The sequence below is a fragment of the Saccostrea echinata genome, unplaced genomic scaffold, assembly GCF_033153115.1.
Source record: "Saccostrea echinata isolate AGI-Se365-2 ecotype Australia unplaced genomic scaffold, CSIRO_AGI_Sech_v1 ptg000019l, whole genome shotgun sequence".
NCBI lineage: Eukaryota > Metazoa > Mollusca > Bivalvia > Ostreida > Ostreidae > Saccostrea > Saccostrea echinata.
Genome location: NW_026889768.1, coordinates 1861236 through 1887813, shown reverse-complemented (window position 1 = coordinate 1887813; position 26578 = coordinate 1861236). Strand labels below are relative to the sequence as shown.

Sequence of the window (26578 nt, the reverse complement as noted above, 5' to 3'; positions counted from 1 at the left end):
GTTTTACATAGAAATATAAAGGAAAATATCTTCTTTTGAAGAACTGCAAACCATGATGAGTCATTTTGATATGGAAGCATCCTCAGGTAGTGTAGATTCAATTTTGTTCAAATGATGACCCCCAGGGGTAGGGTGGGGCCCAATGGGGGAAGGAAAGTTTTACATAAGAACATATAGAAAAAATATTTCTTCTCATGAACAGAAAAGCTATGTTTAGTCATACTGATATGGAAGCATCCTCAGGTAGTGTAGATTCAAGTTTGTTCAAACCATGACCCCCGGGGGTAGGGCGGAGCCACAATGGAGGATCAAAGTTTTACATAGAAATATATGGGAATTTTTTTTTAAAAATCTTCTCAAGTACAACAAAGCCATTTGTTATATTGACATGGAAGCATCATCAGGTAGTTTAAAATTCAAGCCCCCCCCCCCCCCGGGTCTTTTCAATACTGAACTGATTGTGCTTTTGCCTTGCCAATGTGCTCAGGTGAGCGATGTGGCCCATGGGCCTCTTGTGTTTTTACATTGGTGCCACTTCATGTCCTGGAAGTGACAAACAGGTTAATGATCAATCTGCCAGGGAACTCTGAGGTAAGGGCCCAGTTTGATGTCTTGGGTTGAGCAGATCTTTAAAGAGGGAGGAGCTGGATGGGTTTGAGTGCCAGATTCCAGATAGCTCTATAGAGCACCTAAATAGTGATTCAGAGGGCCCACATTTAAATACTGGTCTCTTCTGTGGCATTTGTTACAATGCAAAGGGAAAGTGTGCATCTTGGTATATTTATTTGTAATTTTGTAAGTTGGATGCGTTTGCTGATGTCTGCCTTCAAGAAGGAAAACAGGATGATCATTGTCACCTCTACAACAGATTTGAGGTGTAATAAATGTACTCTGTATATCCTTCAGTCAATTCCTTATGAAATGGTATCATTTACCCACACACCCTCTAGCATTCGTCAGTACGTACGGCAATTGTACGATAACATAAAATAATATTATAATTAAAAAAATAATTATTCGGATTTAAACACTGACCTAGTAGACTTTTAGTGTTCAAGATATACTTCCGGTTAATTACGACGAAAAACATTCAATATTTTATCAAAGGTAGGTATATTCACAGGAGTTCTCAATTTTATCAATAAAGTCAATAAAAATCACTCGATTGACCAAGCCATGAGCTATGCGTTTCGCTATGCTAACGCACAGCTCATGGCTTGGTCAATCGAGTGATTTTTATTGACTTTTGATAAAATTGAGAACTCTTGTGGTATATCAGGGACCTATATACTATATATAGTATATAGGTCCCTGGGTATATTGACAATATTGTTATATTCCAGAAGCAAGAAAGCCTCTTTAGTTTCGATTACCGGTATATTACAGAATGAATACAGGAATGTAATATTTTTCCATCAATTAATATAGGTGAAATTTTATTGATTTCATGGGCTTTTGAGTATGACGAAAAAAATCGCAGGCACATGACCATGGATTCTCTAGAACCCCATCCCCCTTTACAGTTGATAAAAAATACAAAAAAAAATATTGTCAACAAAGAGGGAACCCCACTTCGAGGGAGATTTTTAAAGTAAAAACAGTATTAACCAAGAAGCACATCAGGGAGACGATTTACAAGCCTCTTCTGTTCTTACCCAGTTGTCCTAAATTCAGGATTTTTTCCCCTCCCATATGCGTGCATTCAAATGTCAGAGGAAGTTGTATCTCAAAACCACAATTACCAATTTTTGGCCATTTATAATAATAATCATAGGCACTCCCCAGCTTAATTGTTAAAAAATATATATCTACTATACTATAGACATGTTTATAGTATAGTAGATACATATTTTTAGCTCACCTGAGCTGAAAGCTCAAGTGAGCTTTTCTGATCACATTTTGTCCGGCATCCGTCTGTCTGTCTGTCCGTCTGTCTGTCTGTCTGTAAACTTTTCACATTTTCGACTTCTTCTCAAGAACCACTGGGCCAATTTCAACCAAACTTGCCACAAAGTATCCTTGGGTAAAGGGGATTCAAGTTTGTTCAAATGAAGGGCCACGCCCTCTTTCAAGGGGAGATAATTAGGAATTAGTGAAAAAATAATGGCATCATTTAAAAATCCATAGGGCCAGGAAAGATGAAACTCATGTGGAAGCATCCTCAGGTAATGTAGATTCAAGTTAATTCAAATCATGACCTCCGGGGGTAGGGTGGGGCCACAATGGAGGATCAAAGTTTTACATAGAAATATATAGGAAAAATCTTCTTCTCAAGAACAGCAAAGCCATGATGAGTCATATTTATATGGAAGCATCCTCAGGTAGTGTAGATTCAAGTTTGTTCAAACCATGACCCCTGGGGGTAGGGTGGGGCCACAATGGGGGATCAAAGTTTTACGTAGAAATATATAGGAAAAATCTTTAAAAATCTTCTTCTCAAGAACAGCAAAGCCATGATGAGTCATATTTAAATGGAAGCATCCTCAGGTAGTGTAGATTCAAGTTTGTTAAAATCATGACCACCGGGGGTAGGGCGGGGCTGCAATGGACTATCAAAGTTGTACATAGAAATTTATAGGAAAAATCTATTTCTCAGGAACAGCAAAGCCCGGATTGTTTATATTCATATGGGAGCATCCACAGGTAGTGTAGATTTAAATTTATTCAAATCATGACCCCCGTGGGTAGGGTGGGGCCACAATGGAGGATCAAAGTTTTACATAGAAATGTATAGGAAAAATCTTTAAAAATCTTCTTCTCAGGAACAGCAAAGCCCTGATTGATCATATTTATGTGGAAGCATCCTCAGGTAGTGTAGATTCTATTTTGTTCAAATCATGACCCCTGTGGGTAGGATGATCAAAGTCTTAAATAGAAATTTATAGGAAAATATCTTCTTCTGAAGAACTGCAAACCATGATGAGTCATTTTGATATGGAAGCATCCTTAGGTAGTGTAAATTCAATTTTGTTCAAATGATGACCCCCAGGGGTTGGGTGGGAGGGGTTGGGTGGGGCCCATTGGGGGATCGAAAGTTTAACATAAGAACATATAGAAAAAATATGTCTTCTCAAGAACAGGAAAGCTATGTTTAGTCATATTGATATGGAAGCATCCTCAGGTAGTGTAGATTTAAGTTCAAATGATGACCCCTGGGATAGGGAGGAGCCACCATGGGGGATCAAATTTTTACAAAGGAATATATGGGAATTTTTTTTTTAAATCTTCTCAAGTACAACAAAGCCATTTGTTATATTGACATGGAAGCATCATCAGGTAGTTTAAAATTCAAGTCCCCCCCCCCCCCCCCCCCCCCCCCCCCCCCCCGGGCAATCTTTTCAATACATGTACTGAACTGCTTTGTGCTTTTGCCTAGCCAATGTGCTTAGGTGAGTGATGTGGCCCATGGGCCTCTTGTTTAACAATTAAGCTTGGGAGTGCCTATGATAATAATCCGCTTCTCTGTAAGAGAGTTGAATGGCAATGGAATACCCTTTTTTGGCTAAAATTGCAAGTTTCCTGAAATCAGTTAAAAATATACAAATTACATGCTGCTTATCCTTTGGTAAAAATTCATTTTGATCTATTTATAATAGTAATATTTACATGTACAATGGGATTAAAAGGTTTATATTTCATCAGCTTTCTTTTGGGAAAAAAAGGATAAGCAGAATTTAATACTAGGTTCCTAACATCCTATCAGTACCTGACAAAGCAAGAGTAAATTATATGACATACAGATTTGAAAATAGATTGAATGTCTCATTCAGTGTCTCTGTTCATCTCGATAATGGATGTCTGTTCATCTCTATACAGTGTATTTATTATTTAATCTCTGTTAACAGATGTCTGTTCATCTCTATACAGTGTATTTATTATTTAATCTCCGTTAACAGATGTCTGTTCCTCTCTTTATAGTGTATTTATTATTTAATCTCTGTTACAGATGAGATTGGAGGATGTCTGTTTGCTTTTGGTCATGGTTGTCATTGTCACAGAAATTGTGGAGAGCAGGAAACAGTACGAGTTTAAACAGTATACATACAGGAAAAAGAGAGATGTATGTCATTTATACTTAAAGGTGCAGTCAGGGATTTTCCACTGCTCCCATGTAGGGCTGAATTTAGGCCCCTCCCCAACTGCAAATACCCTCTTCCCCCCCCCCCAAAATGTGTATTCAGTATATAATTAAATAAACAAGATCAAAATATGTATTAAACAAGCATGGCAGGGGCCAGGAATCAACAGAATGAAATAAAATAGAAGTCTGATTCTGGTGATGATTTGTTTATTGACATATGCTCACATTGATACTAAAACTGAATAATTAAATAAAAGATCAAACTTATTCATCATTCAATTTCATTTCTGGAGAATTGTGTGATATAATTTCCCAATTAGTGATAAATGACATTATCTTCCCAATTGAGTGGAAAATCTCATTTGATTTACTGAAACAGGAGAATAAGAATTAGAAAGTACCTGCCAAAACAAACATATAACTGATAGCCTTGCTGTCTTTTTACCTGAAAACATTTGATAAAGCTCGGAAACTTTCAGCAGCAAGCTACTGGAGTTGATAAAATAATCAAATCCATTTAAATGGAGTTGTTTACATTATCTTTCATTTCTTTGATCTCTTTCCTTATATTCCAGTAATTTTTTCAGCTCATTTGAGCTGAAGGCTCAAGGTGGGCTAAAAAAATTTAAATGAATGCATCCTCAAGTAGTGTAGATTCAGCTTTGTGCAGATCATGACTCCCTGGGGTAGGGTGCGGCCACAATGGGTGATCAAAATTTTACATAGAAATAAATAGGAAAAATCTTTAAAAATCTTCTTCTCAAGAACAGCAAAGTCATGATTAGTCCAATTCATATGAATGCATTAGAAGATATTGTAGATTCAAATTTGTTCAAATTATGACCCCCAGGGGTAGGGTGTGACCACAATGGGCAGTGAAAATTTTACATAGGAAAAATCTTCTAAAGAACAGCAAAGCCAAGACTAGTCACCTTTACATCAAAGCATCCTCAAGTAGTGTAGATTCAAGTTTGTTCAAATCATAACCCACAGGGCCTGGGTTGGGCCACAATATATACATAGGATTATATGAGAGGAGGGTAAAATCTGCTGCTGAAGAAAATCAGGGCCATACTGATTTAGGGAGAATTGTGGTCCATGGGGCTCTTGTAAAATTTGTCTCTCTTAACTTTCTTGCAAGCTCAGAGCAATCCACTTATTTCCTCCAGTCCCCTCCCTTGATCAAGTGTTCACCTATTTCTTCCAGTCCCCTCCCTTGATCATGCATTCACTTTTCATTAGCTGTAGTTACAGGACCCATCTTTGGACAATTCTTTTTTTTGGGGGGGGGGGGGGGGGTATAAAATTTAATTAGTTACTTTTTTGCATTATTCTGCTGAGTGAAGGGGAAAAAAAACTTAGTTAACTTGTGAAGACAATAAAGCAGGTGTCTTATAAATTAAAAGATCCAAAAGTTTTTAAGTCTGGAAAATTGATTTTGTTTCCAAGTTTTAACTCTAAACAAAAAGATTACAAAAATTGTTATGCACTTTACTGAAATCAGATGCTTTCTCTATAGGACAGGAAGTACAAGAATGCTAAGGCTTTGTGTGAAACACGGCCAGAATGCTTGTCCAAGTTTGGAGCAGAGCAGACAGCCTGTGTAAGAAACTGTACCTCCAGTTTCTGTTATAAGCAGATCTATGCAGACGACCCAGTATGTATATATAAGAGAAAGATAAAAGATATATTTTGTACATCTTTATTCAGAATCACATCTGAACAAACAATAGCACTATAAATGAGTATTCATGTGATTTTAGTAACTAAGACAAAAAATTAAATAATCCTTAGTTAATAATATTGCATGTTTAAAAGCATCTTGTTATATCTATGTTATGTATGGTGATGTTAGAGGTGGGTACCTGTTGTACTCCAGTGACTGAAGTGAGCACAATTTTATTTTAGCTGGAAGATGGTGAGATAGATGTGAGATTGAACTCATTTAAGGGATGTCTGTCCCAGGACAAGAATAACGAACACAAAGAAAAGCTCCCTGGAGAGGGTAATCTGGATCTAGGCATCGGATAGACAATTCACTTCCATCTTTGTCTAATAACATCAGACTAGTCTGAATAATTCTGTGAACAATTGTGTCACTTTATTGTCCTAACAAAGGGTGAATGTTTGAGTACTAAAACAATTTCAAGTCACTGTATTAAGGAGGCTGGGGGATCAACAAATTAACCATCAGATATAACTTATTTTTTTAGATATGATATCTTAAGCTGTCAACTATCATTTGGCAAACAAAAATTTCATACATTTTAGTTTTAAAATTTGATCATTTTTGTATATCTTTATATGGAGCTCTTCTTCTAAAGGAGATCAATATAGTCTGAAAATGGCCACAACCACCCAGCCCTCTTAAAATATGCACAAAATAAAGGATTATTGTAGCATTACACTATACCTCTTGTACTGCAGTATAATAACTATTTACTTTCAGATTAATAGGAACATCCTGATTTTTTTTCATCCCAATTTCATAATTTTCATTATTAGATTCACGAGGAATAAAAGAAAATTTCAAATAAAGTCTTAATGTTTGAACAATACTTAACATTCAGAGCTGAACAGCTAGTACGTGTATATGTTATGGATGTGCTCAATTTGCATATTGTCAAATATGTATGTTTTTCTCCAAGATATTGTGTATTGATGTTATCATGAGATTTGTTTAAGTAATGTAATATGAAAAGAATGGAGATGGGGTAGGAAGAAGAATTGATTTGATCTCAATAAATTAATGAAAAATAAAATTTGATTATGAATTCTAAATATGAAGTGTTTCTTACTCAGAAAATATCAGTGCCCTGCTTAAGGAAAGCAGTTTATTTGTGATGTCAAGAAAATTGTGTAGCAATATACTAATTTGTGATATGACCTTTGGTTCTTTCACCTCAGAATCAATAAGTTGCAGACTTGAATCCAGTTTATGCCATACATGAACCCATGACCTTGATCTTTCACTATTGGCCACAAAATCAGTAGGGGTCTTTCTTACATTAGAAAGAGTCATAATCTTAAGTTTTATTGCAAAATCTCAAAAAGAGCTAGAGTTAATATCTGAAAGTCATTTTATGCAATATATATTTCTGACCTTGACCTTTGCCCTCAAAATCAATAGGGGTCTTCTTTAAGTCATAGGGATTTATATTTCATTGCAAAAGCTAAAGGATTTTAAGACATATTCTTCAGAAACATAAGTGTTACGGACAGACAGAAGGGAGGAAAGACCCAAATTAATACTGCCCACTTTAAGTGAGGGATAAATATTTGATGAATGTTACACGTACTCTAAGCATTTTGAGTGTAACAAACTAGGTACACTTATATTAATTATGCAAAGCCTTTGACTACACTATATCTTTGATACAAAGACAAAATGTGAAATATACAAAAATTGTCGAATTATGGAAAACATTCTAATTTTGCATCCCTAACCAAAAATCTACTTAATATCCTTGTCCCAAGCATAGCACACAGAATCACTAAAAACTAGGGATGTCAACGAATAGTCGACTATTCGACTATCAGTCGAATGGACCGACGATAGAATAATGAAACGACATTCGAATATTATTATCATTAAATAAATTCAACAAAAGAGTGATATAAGGAGATGGAATTCTCATCTTAAAATTGAGAAACCGTCTTTAAATTTCCTCAGAGACAGTCGAAAATTTTCCTCAACAAAAACGATTGACTTTCCATGTACTCGTACTTATAGAAAGTACAGTAACTGTAAGTGCTTTACTACCGCGGGAATTATATGTCAGATACTGCTTCTGTTGTTTTTGTAATAAATTACCCATCAAATTACTGGACTTTGTTTGGAAAACTATTAATTGGGCTTGATCTTATAACCTGTACCAATTATATTTTGTTATTTTAGGATTGCTCAAATCCAAGGAACACCATAACCGTGACAAGTTTTGACACTTCTATAATCATTAAAACAATACGCTTACACTTTAAGGACATTTTGATAGCCGGGGCAATCAACTGAATAAGCTAGTATCTAATTGTTTAAAAATATCACGAGCACCTGATTTTTATTTATTTCATAATAAGCTAAAAAAAATTGTTTTTAAAAATATCGGCTGGCAATTTTTAAATAATGCTTACTAAAACATAAATTGACTGTTTAGACCGATCTATGAATTCGATTGATGGGGAAATTATACAGTTTGGAGAATTAGGTGTCTAAGTTTATTTCATATAATCATGCTATCCACACGTTACGTTGCATTAATTTTGAGGTTACCTTTTCAATAGATTTATGTAAAAGGGTTTTTAAGTTACAAATACGTCATGTACCCGTGAAGTTTAAAATAAAATTTTATTTTCAGAAAATGTTCCGAATATTCGACTATCGTTCGAATAATGCAACTGAATAATCGACTAAGGAAAATAAATATTTTGACATCCCTACTAAAAACAAAGACTCCTTTAGAACAAGTTTATCAGCAGTACCTAACAGAAATATGTTTTATATACATGTACTTGAATGATTTTTCATATGGTAGGCCTAATTTAAATTTTTCCAAGATGTAAACAACTTTTCTATTATTTTGATTTTTTATGGGAATTATGTAAAGAACTCTTGCTATATGCATGAGACTTTTTTAACACAGTTGAATTCATGTAAAGACAATTATAAATGTAAATGATTTATATCTTAATACTACAATAGCTATTTGGTAAAAGAGGCTGGCTGATATTATGGTCTGTACCCTGCATTAATCACACATTACCATGATTTCAAACTGTATTAATATTATACATCCACACAAAATCTAAATATAATACTTGTACATTCAATCTCATAATCTACTACTGTAACAACAATTTAATAAAGCAAGTCAATAGATCATAATCCTTAGGCACATTTAAAGAAAGACAAAAAAGCACCATTTTTTACCATACACTACAACCTACATAAAAAATATGACAATGGCAACATATCTGAAGTTTAAAAGTCATTTAGCATTCACAATGGAATATAATTAAAGCTTTACATATCCAAGTTAAGGAATGTTATTGACCTGAGCTAAGTTGTCCGGCAGTCTATGAAGGTTAAGGCTATGTTATTGGCCAGACCAAAGATGTTCGGTGGTCTATGAAGGTTAAGGCTAGTACAGTACTCTGTAATTAGGTTGTGGTTACTGAGAATTGACAAGCCTCCTAAGTAATGATATGCTGATCATCAGACTCTGGTCAGTGGAGAAGACTCGTGTACTCTGTGGGGCTGCCTGATTTACTTCTGAAAGAAAATAAAATCCATCAGCATTTACTGCTAACAATTCAAAATTTAGAAATAGGAATTATTGTTGTTAACAATCTATCCATTTTCTGTAAAATGGTAATACCTTTTTCATGTGACCAAGAAAATGCACCAAGAATCAGTGTCTATTGAAATGTTAATTCAGATGCAACAGTTTGTTACAAACTAGAACTTCCTTAATGGAACAAATTTGCTGTTGATTAAAGGTTGTAAAACCTATTGATTTGAGCAACTTCTTTGTGACAAGTATGAAAGTGACCTTGACAGGTTTAGTGTTAAAAAGCCATGGTCATAAGAACATTGAATTTCTGAACCACGTTACAATAAACAATGTGAAACCAAAAATGGCTAAGAATCAAGACAGGCCTCTTGATCATAAGTCATTGTTGTGCCACATCTGACCTTCAACATAAAGTTATGACTAATAATTTATCATCTGGAAGACTTTCAGAATATAACACATTAAATTATCTGACCTTGACTTTTCCTAAATTACTTTTGTTTAGAGTCATGACATATTCTATGATCATTATAAATCCTGAGGGTAGGTATGATCTAAACTTGTTACATTAGAAAACCTTGACCTTGCCATCTCAACTTCTCAGGCATCCTTTGTGCCTAGTATAACCACCTGATATTACTCAGCTTCAAAGTTATGGCCTAGGCAAGATTTTTTGAACTGAAGCTTGTGACCTTGTACCAATTGCTCTCGGTCAGGGTCAGGACAAGCAACCTTAGTCTCAGGTATAATCTTTTAATGTTTCTACATTTTGAATTTGTAGCTAGATTAATAATTTAATTTTGTTCTGCAGCCTAAACCTTATCCAAATAACCTTGGTACAGAGCTATCACAAATATCTGGTCATGAGCTTTCATGAGTTTCCATCCAGACAAAAACTTTTCCTATTCCTGCCATCTCAGAAATTGTGCTGTGAAAACTTACAAGAATTCTTTTGGCGTTGTTATTAAACCCCTATGTTGCTTTGGCAACAAAATGATGTCTATCCCCTTTCTCCAACTATATCACAGAAAATAACCCTAATGATAAAAAATTGTTTCATTATCAATTTTACTGACTTTTTACAACAGAAACAGCAAAGCAGAGACAAAACACCACAGGAGCATGTTTGATCCTCCCCTCTGTACAGCTCGGAGTCTGGTGAATCCTCACACTCATCAATAAACTCAAACAACTCACTCTTAGGGAAGCCCTGCTCATAGTACTCCTATAAAAATGTCAAACAGTTCATTCTTTGAGGATTAGAAAATAAACAGTACTACTATAAAAATATCAAACTGTTCACTCTTCAAGATTACAAAATAATCTTTTTTTCTTTTTTAGAATTCTTGGTCAACTTTTTTTAGCAATTCCCTTACCTTGATGGTTTCATATGTGTCGAGGATAACAGCAATAAAGAGATTCAGGACAGCATAAATAAACAGTGACACAAATAAATACAGGTATATCCTACTGTAGTACCACACTAAGGTGTCCTCTGTCACAGTCGCAGAAAATGTCACAAACATATCATCACCATTCACCAATGAAAACAGACACTCAGAGGTTGTACTTAAGTGCCGGAACTGTAAATAAACATAGTATCAACATGATCAAAATATAAGTACCGGTAAAAAAGTATTATTTTAATGAGAAAGAAGTCTAACAACATCTTGCAAACCCAGTCAATATCAACTGTATTGGTAATAAAAGATTCAAAATTGGTCCTAAATTGCTGCCTTCACTTACTTTGATGTGATAAGGTCCCAGCACGGCCCAGCCACAAAACATAAATCCAAGATACAGCATCATTGTAGTTACCAGAAACCTCATCATGTCCGGGAAAGCTTTCTTTAACACCACAGTTAGAATCTGTTCTCAGAAGACACAAAATAATGCAGTGAAAAACAGCACACATAAATAAGTATTGACATCAAACACTTTCAAACACTGGCATGCTTTAGATACTTTGAAATGCTGATTCATAAGTTTTAATTCTTTCCAAGAGACATTAATAATTTGAGGCTCATAATTTCCAGAAGTTCTTTTCAGTAGGATTGATCATCAAACAATGTAGTCAAATCAAAGCTGGCCAGTAGCATTAGTTCAAAATAATCATAGTTAAGACTAATTGATTACATGCAACCATGTTTTATATTGTTAAAGTCAATACAATTATCAAAAAGAAAATATACTTACATTAAAAGTTTTGAAGAAGCCTATGTATCTAATTACTCCCATCCACACCAGCAAACTTCCAGTTCCAAGCATTAGTGCACAAAGGTCATAGTTTTCTGATGAACTCTGGGCATGCTGAAAAGTGGTACAGCAACATGTAAACTAAACTGACAGGGCAGCAGTTACAGCCCTTGTATGAATTTTGCTTAATTTTTGTAGGCATACTATTTACTTTCCATGCTAGTAAAATACACCGTACCTCTTAGAAAAATGAAGTTTTCATTATAGTCACCAAGTGTGAATTACATCTGCTGGTGAAATTGTAATTAAATCACAAACTGCTCTTAGTGAATGAAAACAACTACTTGCCTGATTTAGATTCTGTTTCTCTTTTTTTTTTGGGGGGGGGGGGTTAAATAGACTTAGCTTGTTATAGTTGATCCTATTTATTTAACATTTATACACTAAAATAAAAGACTTCCTTTTTATATTGAAAATATTGAATATGGATTCATATAAGAATAAATATAATGATTTTCAGGTGACTGAAAATACATGTATTTCATCAAACCTTAATGAAAATAGTGCAGCAATGTGAATTTCTTTTTAAAAGCATTTCTCTTATGGGGAATGAACTAATCATTGAATCATTGTTTTTTATTTTGTCGGGTAGAGGAGGGGAATGTATACATGTAATTGTTTTGCTTGGGGAAATAAAAACATAAAGGAATGCAGACTAGGCTCTGTGTTAAGCTGTCCTAGAGGATTTGTTTGAATTAGTGAGTATCATTTAAAGGAGAGAGGATATGGGAAGTAGAGGGGGTGATTAAACAGCTGTGGGGAGAAGGAGCATTTTTGAGAATTACCGTCTTTGGGTCATAATCTATTGGCAGGTCATCAAAATTTGGGGCAAGGTCCTTTGATTCAAAAACAAGTATTTTAGATAATTTTAAACAAGGAATTCATACAGACACTTATGAGTAATAAGCTAGGTTATGCTACCTACCCTCCTCTCTAGCTGAATTTTGAAGGAAGATCCAACCACTGTCAGAATGTCGTTAATCACAATCAAAACATACCAAAGGTTAACAAACTCAAACTTGTCGTAGAAACTCAGATCCTTCCTGTAGCGGGTCTTAAAGAACTGCACTGTTTCCTGTAATCATAACAAAAATTATCACTAGAAAATGAAAACAACTTAACGTGCATACATAGTTGTGCTTTTGTTCTCCACGATTTCTCTTTATTGTTACTAGAGCTTCTGATATACTGTACATGTAATGTGAAAAACACTGTTACATGTGAAAAACAATTTACATGTGAAAAACAGTTTTATATATGAAAAACACTGTTATATGTGAAAAACACTGCACATGTGATAAACTAGAGCTGTCCTACCAGGCCTGATACCCTCCGTAGAAGCACAAATAAAAAGATACTTCTTCTTAAGCATCCCCAGAAGCACCAATTCCAGTATACCCCCCCCCTCCAAATCAATATGGGGGTCAAAAAAACTAATTATTTATAATAACTTTCATACAGATGTCATTAAATTCAAAATTGAGCCCTTTGACTCACCACTCTGAGTTTGTGAGTTCTGTACAGAGACCTTATACAGAGGAACGAGGAGAAAACACTGACAAGGATGACGAAAATATCAAACAACATCTGTCCCAGCTTATCAGCCTGGTCATCAGCTGTATAACAGAGGAGAACATTATCAAACAACAGCTGAATAAGAAACGGAGGAGGGCATCAATACACGGAAACAGTCTTATCTTCTAAAGACAAGATAATGATATTATTTATAACTGTCAAACTGTCTGAAAGTTAAAAAATTCAATAGACAGTCTGCCAATTAAAAAATGCGAGTAAGTATTCAGACATTCTTACACATATTTTTAAATTTTCCACTGCACTTAAATTCATCCAGTGAAGAGAAAAGATCAACAACCATCTGTCCATCCTTATTACTGTCATCAAACACAATCTGTTAATAAATGTTTAGACTGTTGTCAAACACAATATGTCAATAAATGTTTAGACTGTCATCAAACACAATCTGTCAATAAATGTTTAGAGTTAGACATATTTTTTTATAAACTTTTATAAAGTGAAATATGGAGATAACAAACAGTACAATGAACAGTATACCGTGGAGCCTTGTTAATTTAGACACCAATATTCCAGATGCTTCATCCTTTGGGAACAGAATTAACATTTATATCTATCAAATATAAGGAACATAAGAGTCCAGATTAACAAGGCTTGACTGTACTCTTGATAAAAATGGAATCGTTAATCATTCAATGATATTTTTCCAGTATATGCATCATACTTTTGAATAAAACAAAGAGAAATAAAATTCAAATATTTTCTTGGATTTAAATGGATGTTTCAGTTATCTGGACGATTTGACAAGCACCAAGAATAGGGAGGCTTGACTGTATACACGTTGCACAAATTCTAAGAAAGGAAGATCAATATCTACTGAAATGTTTTCTCAACTGACTTGATTACATCCCTTTCAAACTTGAAAGTGCAATATTATTCCGCAATAAATCATGAACTTCATCGAAAAATTATCAGATCAGAAAAACATATAAAACTTGTAAAGAAGAATTTTTAAATGTGACTTTAGAATGTAATACATATTAAGACTATATCATTGTGACGTCTTCTGCAAATCTACATGTTGTGTATTGCCTAAAATACATGTAGCTTACAAAATGTCTATTTTTATAGCTAAAGGGGCTGTATGTTCCACAGACCTCCCTATACACTTACATTCCCTGAAGTTACTGTTAAAGCAATTAAATCGACAACAGATTTTGCTATTTATAATTCATAAAATGAATTAATACATGTTGCAAGCAAAATCATAAATTATTAAAGGATATTTGTTATCCAGTGAACGCTCTAATTGTCTGCAATTCTTGGCAATCAATACACAAGTAAACAAAGAAGTTGACCCTTTGGTGTTAACGGAACAGCCAAATCACAACATGGTGACCTAATTTGTTTTTTCTATAGAGGAAACAATCAGCCATATTTTAGAGCTGTAAGTAGAATAGAAATAAAGTCCTTGTTGTCTTGGATGATGCAGGATAACCTCCTTGGTCGCCAAATGTTGTTTGAAATATAAAAGCCTCAGCTTTTCTATTTCAAAAAAACATTTCTCGACTGAGGAGGTTATCCTGCAACATCCATAAAAATGCAAACCTTATTTCTTATATATATCAGTAAAAGTTGCCCTTACCCTGCCATTGATTTTGAAACATTCCGGTTCATGACTCTTCCTCTCCAGAGCTAGTCGAATGGACCTCAGGCGGAACTTAAGAGTGATTAAAAGAATTCTGAAATTGTACAATTTAATCATTCATTAAAGTGACAGAATTCAAGATTCAGCTTAAGTAGAAAGGAGAGTTTTTAAGTATGTGGACAATGATTGTTCAACTATTGTATTATATTCATCAGTACAAGTAGTTGAGAGGAGGGGGGCATGGCTAAACTACTTTATGTATATTATATAATGGTTTTATCAAAAATCTTAATTTTAATATTCATGCCATATCATGAACATTCTATGAACAAAGTTTCAAGCAAACTAGTGGCAAACTTCAATATCTTAATTGAACCTTAAACACCTTGAAGGTTTTTTGTAAGTCTGACGAATGTTTGATGCTTAAAGAATTTCAAACGTAAATCAACTACCTATCAAAATACAAGGTTCTGTTCTGTTTTTTCAGAATGGCAAGAAGATCATATTGAAGTTCTGTACTGTTTGTTGCTTCATTATATACAGGTACTGGCTGAAGATCAAAACAAACTACAAAAGAAATCAAGAAATAACAAATATTAGTGACTGGACAGTAGGTTGTAACATTCACAGTCATCTAAATGATGTTTCATGTGTGCAATATATGATGATGCGATAGAACAGAAGCCTCAAAATTGAACCTTTATGAGAGAAACAAACTGATGAAAAAAAATGTATTTTAAGATCCCGTTCTTCAGGCTCTTACATGTCACAAAGCCTTGTTACTTTAAAGAAACAAGCTAATTCAGGGAATGTGTGTCCCTCACTTAAGGAAAAGGATGGAAGACTTGAAAAAAATGCAGAAAGAGAAAGAAAAAGGTCAACCTTGCCCTTTTAGCTTTTGGCCTTAAAAAAGAAATTCATGACCTTAAGTTTCTTTCCAAAGAGAGAGAACTGAAAACATCATCTGAAAATTATGTATGCAATATATGAATGTTTGACCTTGGTCTTTGACCTTTTGATCTCAAACTCAATTTTTTTTTTCAAATCTTATTGACTAAAGGAATAAAACTTCATTGCAAAACCTCAAGTAGAAATAAAGTTATCACCTGGAAACCATTTTATGTAAGATATAAACTTTTGACCTAGACCTTTTGACTAAAACTCAGTAAAGTTCTTTAAATCATTGGGACTTATAATACATGTAATAAAAGATTTCATGAAAAAGCTCAAGGAAAACTAAGTTATCAACTGGAAACCATTTTTTGCAATGTATGAATTTCTGACCTTGACCTTAAAATCAGTAGGGTTCTCGTTTACATCATTTGATTTTACTGAAAAAGCTGTGAAAAAATTTGTCCTCTGGAAAAAAAAAATTATTTTGCAATATATGAATTTCTGACCTTAACCTTTGACCTTCTGACCTCAAAATCACAAAGGGTCTTTTTTAAGACATTGAGAGTTATATGAAAATTCATTGAAAAAGCTCAAAGAAAACTTAATTTATCATCTTGAATCCATTTCTAAATGTATGGTTTCCTGACCTGAACCTTTTATCTTTTGACCTCAAAATCAATGGAGTTTTTCTTTAGGCCATAGGGAGTTGTAATATAAAATAAATTTCATTGTAAAAGCTCAAACACTTTGAAATATTGTCCAGTAACAGAAGTGTTACACAGACAGAATGACAGATAGACAGATGGGACAGACAGACCCAAATTAATATCCCCCACTTGCAGTGTAAGAGGGGGACAAAAAAAAAACAAGAAAGAATTCTAAGATTACAATTTGAAAGCTCACATTAATGAATGGTTATCTATAAGTGAAAGCAAAGTCTTGCACCAAATGAATGGGCTTAAAGTTACTTTAGAATAGACTTGCTTTTAAAGTTCTAAAATACGAAAGTTACTTTTGAATAGACTTAATGTTAAAACTTTAACTGGGACATCCACACTGATGCCAGGGGCATAGCAAAGGCTCCTATAAACTTCACTGAGGGAAGGTAAAAACCATTCACTATAAATATCTTATTTCGTCTCACATATTTAAAAGCAAGAAATTTTCCAAGAAGACCAAAGATTGTTAAAAACAATTGTCGATATAATGTACCTGTACATTGTATATAAAGAATACCTGTGGTGACCTTGGGATCAAATACATAGGTGTCATTGTCATACACCTTTCCCTCCCTGTACTCCTCCACACACATGCTGAGGTATTTTGTTCTGTTGGCAAATCTAAGTGATCCAAGGGTCAATTCCTCAGTACGGTTGAACTGTAAATTAGGACAGACATATTTGAGATTTTAATTTTGATAGCAAAATGTGCATGCATACTCCCTAGTTAACTTTTACGGATCACGATTGAGTGTTAATTTATATATTACATCAGAACACAAGTTACAATTTTATAGAAGTCTTTAAAAGTTACTGTATGTGTACTTAAAAAAGCAGGCTTCATATTTTAGCGGCTTTAGCGCAGACAACGATGCGCTAATTCATGAATACAGCTAATAAATCATTTATAAGTACAATATACAGCAGGGACATATATAGCACAAATTCATGATTTCGCCAACAATTCCACTCCCAGTAATTGCGCTAAATTTTAAATACGCCAATTCATGTACACATACAGTATCCATTTCAAAATATGGTAATTGTTCTGACAAAAATTTAATCTTGAAATATCCAAATATTACCTGTTTCATAGCAAAATTGATATGATCTATAAGGTCGTTTGCTTTGTAGATGGCATATTTTCCTGTGGCTGGGGGGTAAGGCATCGTCTCAAAGCTGGGATCCCATTTAAGCAGGTACATGTGTTTCATGGCAATATTGTTCAACTCCACATACTCAACAAATAAGGCTCTCTCATACCCAAACATTATCAGCTGTAAAACAACATTTTCTTGTAAATTCCTTTGAAGTATGTTTTGTTTCAATGTAAGTTAATTTTCATTTTGTATTCAAAATACAGGTTTCTTTACAATCTAAAAAAAAAGAAAGATTTCAAAAGCAAACAGGTTGGGATAACACCACTGAAGTTGCTTATTATTATGCATTTAGATGTGGCGTGTGTTAATATAATATTTATCAGCAGTTTAACTAATTTAATTTTTTTAGTATGCCTAGCCTCTCAAATAGTCACAAATCCTACACTGATCAAATTTCCTTGAATGTACTTTGATAAAAATATTTCCTACCTGAGCTGTTACAAGAAAAACTTTAAAAATCTGTAGAACAAGTTTCCAGGGACACTTTCTTTTAGCTTTAAATTTTTCATGTGGTCCCATGAAATGAAATTTCAGTTTCCTTCTCAAGCGATCCTCCATATATGGAGTATAAAATGATGCCACTCTCTTCAAAGATTTCTTTGGTGTAGGGCCTTCTGTTGTCTGCCCAGCAGTATTGTCAATGTCATTTGGGAGAGTGTTGGTGCTCGCCATATGAGTTAGCTCTAAATTATAGTGTAATCCGCAAAATTACATGCTCTGATCAATTCAGTCTGTAGTTAAAACAATTGTCAATATATATCATTGAATAAAATTATCATTACCTGTAGGAGGTGCAAGAAATTTAACAAAAAAGGTGTTTGCTGTTATCTTGTCAGACTGAAACTTGATTTTGTTCAAAAGTTAAGATAAACGTGTGTATATTCAATTGTTACCGTTTATTCTTCCAGTTGGCCGATGTAAATTAATGGTTTGTAGACCAGTACGTGATTGATGCCCGTTTCTGCGATCTGACACCTTGGAATTATCTTCCTTGGATTCTAATTCCTTGTTGTTGTCTGCCATTCAATCATTTTCATGGTCATCGAAATGAAAGTCAGCTGACATTGCCATAGGTCAGTCTTCACAAAAGTCGTAAAATTAAACAAAAATGTTAGAATGCTAAAAAGATATACGATTGGTACAAAAATGGAATATCAAAGCTAATCTCATATGAACGCAAGGTAAAAAATATAAAGGTACTATACATGCTATATAAAGAGTAGTCGTAAACATGTTCAGCGTTCGTAATATATTTCGTAAAATATTTATTCATCATCTTGATCATTTATGTGAATGTGAATCACTTTCATATTTGTGATAGCGAAAAATCCTACATAAAAAATGTACGAAACTTGAATTTGATATTTCTAATCTCCTAAGAAAAAAACTTTAGATCTTTAATCGACTAAAATCACACTCGATTTAACAAAAATCTTTGAAAATTTCTACTTTTGCTTTGTCAGAGCAGGCAGAAGTTTACCTAACCTGCTTACAGATTCAAATTCAAAAGATGTCAGAACCTGATGAATTAAGTAAGTTTTTTTTACATACAATTTACAATCCCCCAACAAATATTTTCTTAAAATTCAAGGGGTTTTAATAAGTAATATCACATGTTTCTAATCAGAATGCACAAATAATTTTTACGAATTTAATAAAATCTCTGTGCTTATGAAGAATTAATTAAATTGTGATTGATCAGATTGTTCGATTTGTAACAAAAGAACGTTTTCATCCCCACCGCTGGCCTCTCCAATTCTTACTAACATGATTAAGGTTGATAAATTATGTTTGGACTTGAATGCATACACGTGATAATGTTTAAACCCAAATGCTGCTCATTGCTCATCAAAAAATGCACAAAATAATGTACAAAAATAATGACAGAAGAATCGTATTTACTAGTCAGGTCCAGTACAATCAGTACATTTAGCTATGTAGCTTAAATTACCTACCGTAGCTTTATTTACCTACCTCAGGTAGCTTTATTTAGCTATTTCAAGGCAACTTTTCATAATTTTGCTTTTTATTTTAAAAAGACAAAAAGTCGCAAGTAAATGTCTACTAATATTTATGCTACATATTATTTAAAAAGCAATCTAAAGCAAAAACATTGCTGCGTTTGAACACTTTTAAGGAAAATATGTACAGTATTTCCATTGTTTGAGTAGCTGTAGACACCTTGTGTGTGATGAGGTGTGGATAAGCATGATTACTTCACATTGTGCTCATGTTAACCAAAACTAGTTTTCTTTATTATTTCACTCAAGAAGTAACTGTCAGGTCACAAATCAACTGTTGTATATAGCCCCAAAACTTTTAGAACTTTGATTGCAATTGCGCAGAAAAAGACACATCTCCAAGAGTGATTTTTACATGAATTGTTTTCAGATGAGTTCAAATTTGAAAATTATCACTGCATCAAAGTGTAATTTTCTGCACTTTCTGGGAAAAATGCTAATTTAAGAAATAAGCTTGATTTAGTAGCTAAATAAAGCTACTTCAGGTAGGTAAATAAAGCTACTTCAGGTAGGTAAATAAAGCTATGTAGGTAATTCAAGCTACGTAGCTTAATCTAGTGATTGTACATGTACCAGACCTGCAAGTGTATTCCAAATTAACAAATGCAGTGTTTGAAACTCACGGTGGAATTTAAGCTAGACATGCAGGGCTGACTGCCAGTGAAAGTTGTCAGCCCTGCCAAAATTCTACTAGCCCAAGAATATAAAAGTTTTATATGAATTTGTTTTAAGCGATAATGTGATTGGGGCACAATCACCATAACTTCCATCCCGAATCTATAGGCAGTCAAATTCTACCCCTTTGCTTGTTACACTTAGCTTCCGATACTATTAGTTGATTTGAGAGATATTTATCAAATATATGAATTTTAATTTATGGCAAATTTTAAGACATCCAGCCGGGCCTTGATACGTGCAAATCTGTTGGTCTGCGGCAAAATTTGCGCGTGTCGGGTGGACAGTTATTTCAAACACTGACAAATGTACCACAGCATTTAGTGTTAATATCTTATTGCAAGCATCTTTCGCACTTTTAGAATATCAATATTCACAACAATTTTTACAAAGATGTAGTACAGTGTAAAAATCACTGTCCCAAGTCAATTTAATTTTTCTCATGATACTAAAGCTTTTCTCTGTTAGGATGGACAATAATTATGATCAAGCAGAGCAAGTAAGTTATTGATTATGCAGCTCTGTTAAGGCTGCATAAAGGGGGCGGGGCCTAATTTATACGGGAAATGTCTACTGTGACATCACAGAAATATAGCAATTCCTCACAACAATAGAAAATGAAATAATTTGCAGTTTTAAGCTGCATAAGAGTGATAAACTACATCAAAACTTACCATTGCATTCATTTTTGTCGCTAGTTAAATCCCACACAGCAAGATATAAACAAGTTATTGATCGCAATGCACTTGTCGACATGACGTCATCATGGTAAAATTTGATGTATTTTATGTGCAGTGAGAGGTAGATCAAGTAATTTAACCACAGTGGAAAACGCATTTTATTATTAAACAGAATATTATTTGCAAATCTTAGGTAGACCATTGATACAAATCTGAAACCTTTGTTTAGTGCCATTATTTAAAAACTAGAGAGAAAATGTATTGAATTAATTCTACCATGTTTTTCTGTACTGGGTGTGTATGTTTCACTCCAAGGTGCCTCATTAAATCGCCTTTTCGCAAGGACATACACCTAATACTGTGGAATCATTTAAATTCGTGGGGGTCAATGTTCGTGGGCAAGCAAAATTTTATTGGTTCGTGGGGATGTAATTCCGTGGGCAGCTTGTTTATTTGGTAGATTTAATTAATCAGTACGTTGACAAAAATATTGTTCGTGGGGATGTAAATTCGTGGGTAAGGGTGACCCACGAAATCCACGAACATTGATCCCCCACGAACAATGATGATTCCACAGTAGATCTTGACCATTTTTTAAATATGCATAACGGAAACATTCCTTAACTTGAAAAGTGCTGCTGCTTTCCTGAAATCGAGAGCATTACTAAATAAATAAATAAAATACATGGTAAAGGTCACACATATTTCGACTAGAGCCAAATAACTTGAAATTTAAACTAATAAAATGTGAATTCTATTTAAAGCAGCAGCACTTTTCATAAACTGCAAGTTATATAGATACAATTTATTACTGATATTTTTAATTATAACTAGGGTATGCCCTTGTGATATTGAAATTTGTTGATGACCTACATACAGTACACATTAAATGCATTTATCATGTGACTATCAAATACTGTGACCAAACCAAAATTCCGTTCAGAGCGGGGTTTACTATGTTATTTCAATTAATATAAAAGTCATGTGATAATATACTAGCTTTACAAAAATAAATTCAGTTTAAAAAGGTATGTATTTATGCACGTTTATATTCCGTTGATTTCTTCGTAGTACGCCTTAACAGTCCTGCGTACATTTTGTGTCATTGTCACCAGAGTTGCTTCAATTTATATCATCTTCTCTTTGACACATTTTTCTACTGACAAAATTACAAGTTGGTATAATTTAAAAAAAAACCTTATAAAAACAATTCAACCAAAGAGAAGTTTTGATATATTTTAAATACAATGTAATTATCACAGGAAATATTTAACTCCGTCAATCATGATGTTTTGTTTACATTAACCAAGTACTGTAAGTCACACATCAAAGAGATTTTGGGTGTTGACAGAGCGAGAATTCAAGAAAAATGTAGGTTTGTAGTAAAAAGCTCAAAATACAGGATAATTTTCATTTACCGTGAATTTTGGTGTCCTAGAATTTTCTTTGTTCTCATGTGTCAATTGTTTTTACCATTGCTTTTGGGCTTGGCCTTTCATTTTGCTGGCTATAAAATGATCAGATTATCAACCCAACTTACCTGATTCTCAGAACATTTGAATCTTTGATGACTACTTCAAGATTTTGAATTGAATTGATTTATATAATTACTGATACACAGCTCAAGCTACATGTAGTAGTGTACCCGGTACAGTGCCAGGTAGTTTATTTTAGCATAAAGTATAATAATTATTTCTTAGCCTGTGGAAAAGGAATGTTATAGTAACAGATTTAAAAATCCAAACACAGAAAAAAATGAACTGGGTCTTTGTACAGTTGTGTGTAAGACAACTACACTGTGTACATGTTTTTAGGTCTTGTGGAGAGAGTATTTCTGAGAATAGGATCCTCTGAGTCTGATGAACAACTAGAGAGTTGCCTCGATAGATTTCTCCCTGCTGTTTTACTCAAACTCAACAGCACAGATGAGGCTGTACGGAAAAAGGTAAAATCTGATACATTACAGAATTGGCCATGTCATTGTGTCAGAGGTTGAGTTATATTTGGTTTTATGAAAATAAAATGAAGAACATGGATCAAGGTCAAGGATACATTGGAATTGTAAAGCTTGAGATTTTTTGAGTGACCCTATAGCAATGTGTAGATATTTCCTTTGCATATTTGGTAAATTTTGAAATATCTGTTGTACACCTGTGCTTCTGGGAAGTCTTTTAATGATGTTGAAGATAAGAAATTTAAATTATTGTCTTAAGGGTAAATGATATGAGGAGCAGTGAGAGCATTGTCTATGTTTCAGGTTATGGAATTATTGGTCCATGTCAATAAGAGATTAAAGAGTCGTCCTAAGGTTCTCCTGCCAGTGGAACAACTGATCAATCAATACACAGATCCACAGGCCACATCTATCATCACAGTGAGTGTATATATATATATATATATATATATATATATATATATATATATATATATATATATATATATATATATATATATATATATATATAGAAAGCACAAATGAATGAAATGTAATGAAATCATTTTTTATTTATAAAGGGATGGGGCGGAAGTGGGTATCCTGATAAAAGTGAATTTCTTTGTGCTTTCTATATTAATATTTCTTCACTTAGGGCAGTTATATTAGTTTAAGAGTTGTTGTAAAATGTGCTTTATAAATAAAAATTAATTTCATTACAACGTGTATTGGTAACGATCCTCTAATAAAACTAATGTCCAAATAACTGTATCTCACTTCCATTCTCAATGACCGTGTAGTGTAGGACAGCGCCGTGAGAATTCCATTGGCATCAAAAGCAAGTTTTTTGACTTGCCTAGATAGCCGAGCGGTCTAGTGCGTTGTTCCTACACTGCTAGGAGACAGATTCCGTAGGTCGAGAGTTCAACCCCGGGCTGGGGTGGAAGTGGGTATCCTTATAAAAGTGAATTTCTTTGTGCTTTCTATATTAATATTTCTTCACTTAGAGCAGTTATATTAGTTTAAGAGTTGTTGTAAAATGTGCTTTATATATATATATATATATATATATATATATATATATATATATATATATATATATATATATATATATATATATATATATATATATATATATATATATATATATATATATGTAACTGATTAATCAATACAAAGATCCACAGGCCACATCAATAATCATATTTGAGTTTTCAGAAAGAGCTAGGGTGTATAACTTGTTCATTTCATATTTTCTTTTAAAAGGAAAAAAAAATCAGTTAGAGCCAAAGTTGACTTCTCATATGATGTAAAAACCCAAACAGTGTTAAGTATGTGATAAATAAATATACAGTAAAACATGCTTATAGCAAACACGCTTATAATAAATTGATGCTTACAGCAAAGTGATTTTCATTCCCTGTGAGTTTAAAATATATTGTAAACTTAACGGATATAATGAATAATGCTTCCAAAGAAACAAAATTGTCCATCCCTGGCACTTCTCCATGTAGATCCATAAAGATCCATATACAAAGAGAACACAAAAAGATGTTTTTTAAACAGTTTTTTTTTCAAATATGTCATCATTAAAGCAGATAAAATACTTGTAGCTTGATCCCTATATTTTTGGAAGTACTGGTATTATAATGCTTTGAAATTATTGAAAAATTATTCATTTAAACAAAGGAAATTCTACAGTAAACCTAGCTCTTGTTCTTCAAGCGTCCTTTGTGTGTGATCGATAACAGTTCTAATTTGACACAGATGTTATGACATGTATTTACATATGAACAGTTGAAAAAGTCTCAGTGTCTTGCACAAAGAGGCTAAAAATTACACTTAGTTCACTTTTTCCTGTACAATTTTCCAGCACAGAACACTTGTGCATTATTTTCTCAATCTCTTGAATGGTAGAGACAGTTAAATAGATGAAAATTCGCTTCTCACTTTTGATATAAACATATAAGATTATGTGTCAAGTTGTTCTTTTTTCCCCTATTTTTACAGAATTTTTCCATAATTTACATAAGGATGGGTTATCCCAGACTGACTCCTGAAAAACAAGCAGAGTTAGTTCCCTTACTTCTGAAATGTCTTGAAGGCAAACCCAAATCACAACAGGACAGGTAAACAGGCTTTGTCTGCGATTCTCAGCAATCTGGAATTGATACGTAATTGTATGAACTATTTTTTTTATAATTTGTCCATATTTGCCTTATCCTGAAGTACAAATAGGTCATGGTGACCTGTTCTTCGGTAATAAAGTATCATTTACTTAATTTATCTTAATTGATTTACTTCTGAAAATGCAAATATCTATTTCTTGATGTTTTTGTTCTATTTAGCATCCTTCTTTTGATGACTCCAGCCCTGAGTCATGTTACCATGCCAACTGAACCAGAGAAGAGGAAGAGTATGTTTGTTATTGATGAGAAAACTCGGACTGACATTCTGAGCTACTTCATGGACATTTTGCTGCTTCCATATAAGTTAGTTTTAAATTGGAGATTTACCCAGATTTTATTTTTTTGAGTTTTGTAGAGACTTAAAGCCTGGTGCCAGAATTTTACCTCTATAAGGACCTTCAACACACAACATACTAAAGAATTCTAATTCCATAGTATTTTTACGTTGTTAGAGAATCTACTCTTACATATAGAATATAATAAATTGAAATCTACACTGTAGCTCTAAATCAGTATTCAATTCAAGTATTTTTTAAATTTTATTTTGCCAAAGCTATTAGTTGAACACTTTATTTGCATGTAATTTTCCCATCTTAGTAAGCAACGTCAATACTTTGTTGCCTTGAACATTTTTCCTCTGAGTAAATTGCTGGTGCCCCATGTTAAAAAATGAAGTACCGGTAGATAAACCCAACATTTTTTACTTTTTTTGATTTAAATTTTCCCAATGTTTCCCAAAAAATTTCATCAATTTTATAAAGCGTCTTGAAGAGTTGGTTTTGATTAGATATAGTCAGTCTTGGGATTATACATTAATAAAAAATACTTGTATTTAGTTGTACTGCCGTTTCATCCAGTCTCTTCTCTAATTCAATAGTGTTCAAGGTATGTTAAGTCAAATTTCACGGCCAGCAAGTGCTCCAGCAGGAAGCAGTCCAAAACCTACTATACCCCCAGCAATGAATGAGTACTCCCTGCGGCGAGTAACAGGGGACAATCCAATGTCAGCAGAAGCCTTGGAGAAATCTAAACTTGGGATTATTAAATTCCTGGGAGCAGAGTTATTTCCAGAAAATGCTGTCATTTGTCACTACATCATAGCTTCATCTGACACACGTCACAGGTATTATGACTGCATTCTTTTTGTGATCCCTATATCTCCATCTTTATAATTTGTAGTCACTACCTCTCCTGAAGTTTTAATCTGATTTCGGTGAAACTTTTTACACAAGAAGACTGTATTAAGATACATAATTCTATTTATCAGTTTTTGATTTCAAAGAACAGTGTTGCCATGGTTACTAAAAATAGGAATTTTTGTGAATTTTTTTCAAAATGCTACTCCTCCTGCACAAATAGACTACATTAAGATAATAATTCTGTATACAGTAAAACACGGTTATAGCAAATGCGCTAATAATAAATTTATGCTTACAGCGAAGTGATTTTCTTTCTCTGTTCTTGTTTAGAATTGTGATTTCTGTGCTTATTCATTGTG

The 26578-nt window shown here is 33.5% G+C and overlaps 3 protein-coding genes across 4 annotated transcripts in view; 2 read left to right on the top strand and 1 right to left on the bottom strand.

The window, feature by feature from the left end:
• The first annotated feature begins 558 nt into the window (after positions 1-558).
• On the top strand, positions 559-6862 carry LOC133189549 (uncharacterized). Of its 2 annotated transcripts, none has more exons than XM_061324910.1 (4): positions 559-591; positions 3947-4060; positions 5601-5738; positions 5990-6862. In XM_061324910.1, the coding sequence occupies exons 1-4, from the start codon at positions 565-567 to the stop codon at positions 6110-6112; spliced, it is 402 nt and encodes a 133-aa protein (XP_061180894.1). In that variant the 5' UTR covers positions 559-564; the 3' UTR covers positions 6113-6862. The 2 variants fall into 2 exon arrangements, with proteins under 2 accessions (XP_061180894.1, XP_061180895.1); XM_061324911.1 differs by lacking the exon at positions 559-591 and adding an exon at positions 1089-1107.
• Positions 6863-8067: 1205 nt separating this feature from the next.
• On the bottom strand, positions 8068-18646 carry LOC133189547 (mucolipin-3-like). The gene is made up of 14 exons (XM_061324907.1): positions 18476-18646; positions 18012-18265; positions 17508-17699; positions 16940-17081; positions 15262-15376; positions 14807-14903; positions 13441-13537; positions 13126-13244; positions 12554-12703; positions 11569-11682; positions 11119-11241; positions 10749-10955; positions 10449-10597; positions 8068-9350 (listed from the first exon to the last, which is right to left on the bottom strand). The coding sequence occupies exons 1-14, from the start codon at positions 18603-18605 to the stop codon at positions 9305-9307; spliced, it is 1935 nt and encodes a 644-aa protein (XP_061180891.1). The 5' UTR covers positions 18606-18646; the 3' UTR covers positions 8068-9304.
• Positions 18647-19027: 381 nt separating this feature from the next.
• LOC133189546 (proteasome adapter and scaffold protein ECM29-like) overlaps positions 19028-26578 on the top strand; it is a 31295-nt gene continuing 23744 nt past the window's right edge. The window contains exons 1-6 of the mRNA XM_061324906.1: positions 19028-19114; positions 22773-22903; positions 23216-23332; positions 24902-25020; positions 25240-25383; positions 25958-26203. Of these exons, the coding sequence (XP_061180890.1) occupies positions 19093-19114; positions 22773-22903; positions 23216-23332; positions 24902-25020; positions 25240-25383; positions 25958-26203 (779 nt within the window). The 5' untranslated portion in view covers positions 19028-19092. The remainder of the gene's footprint in view (positions 19115-22772; positions 22904-23215; positions 23333-24901; positions 25021-25239; positions 25384-25957; positions 26204-26578) is intronic.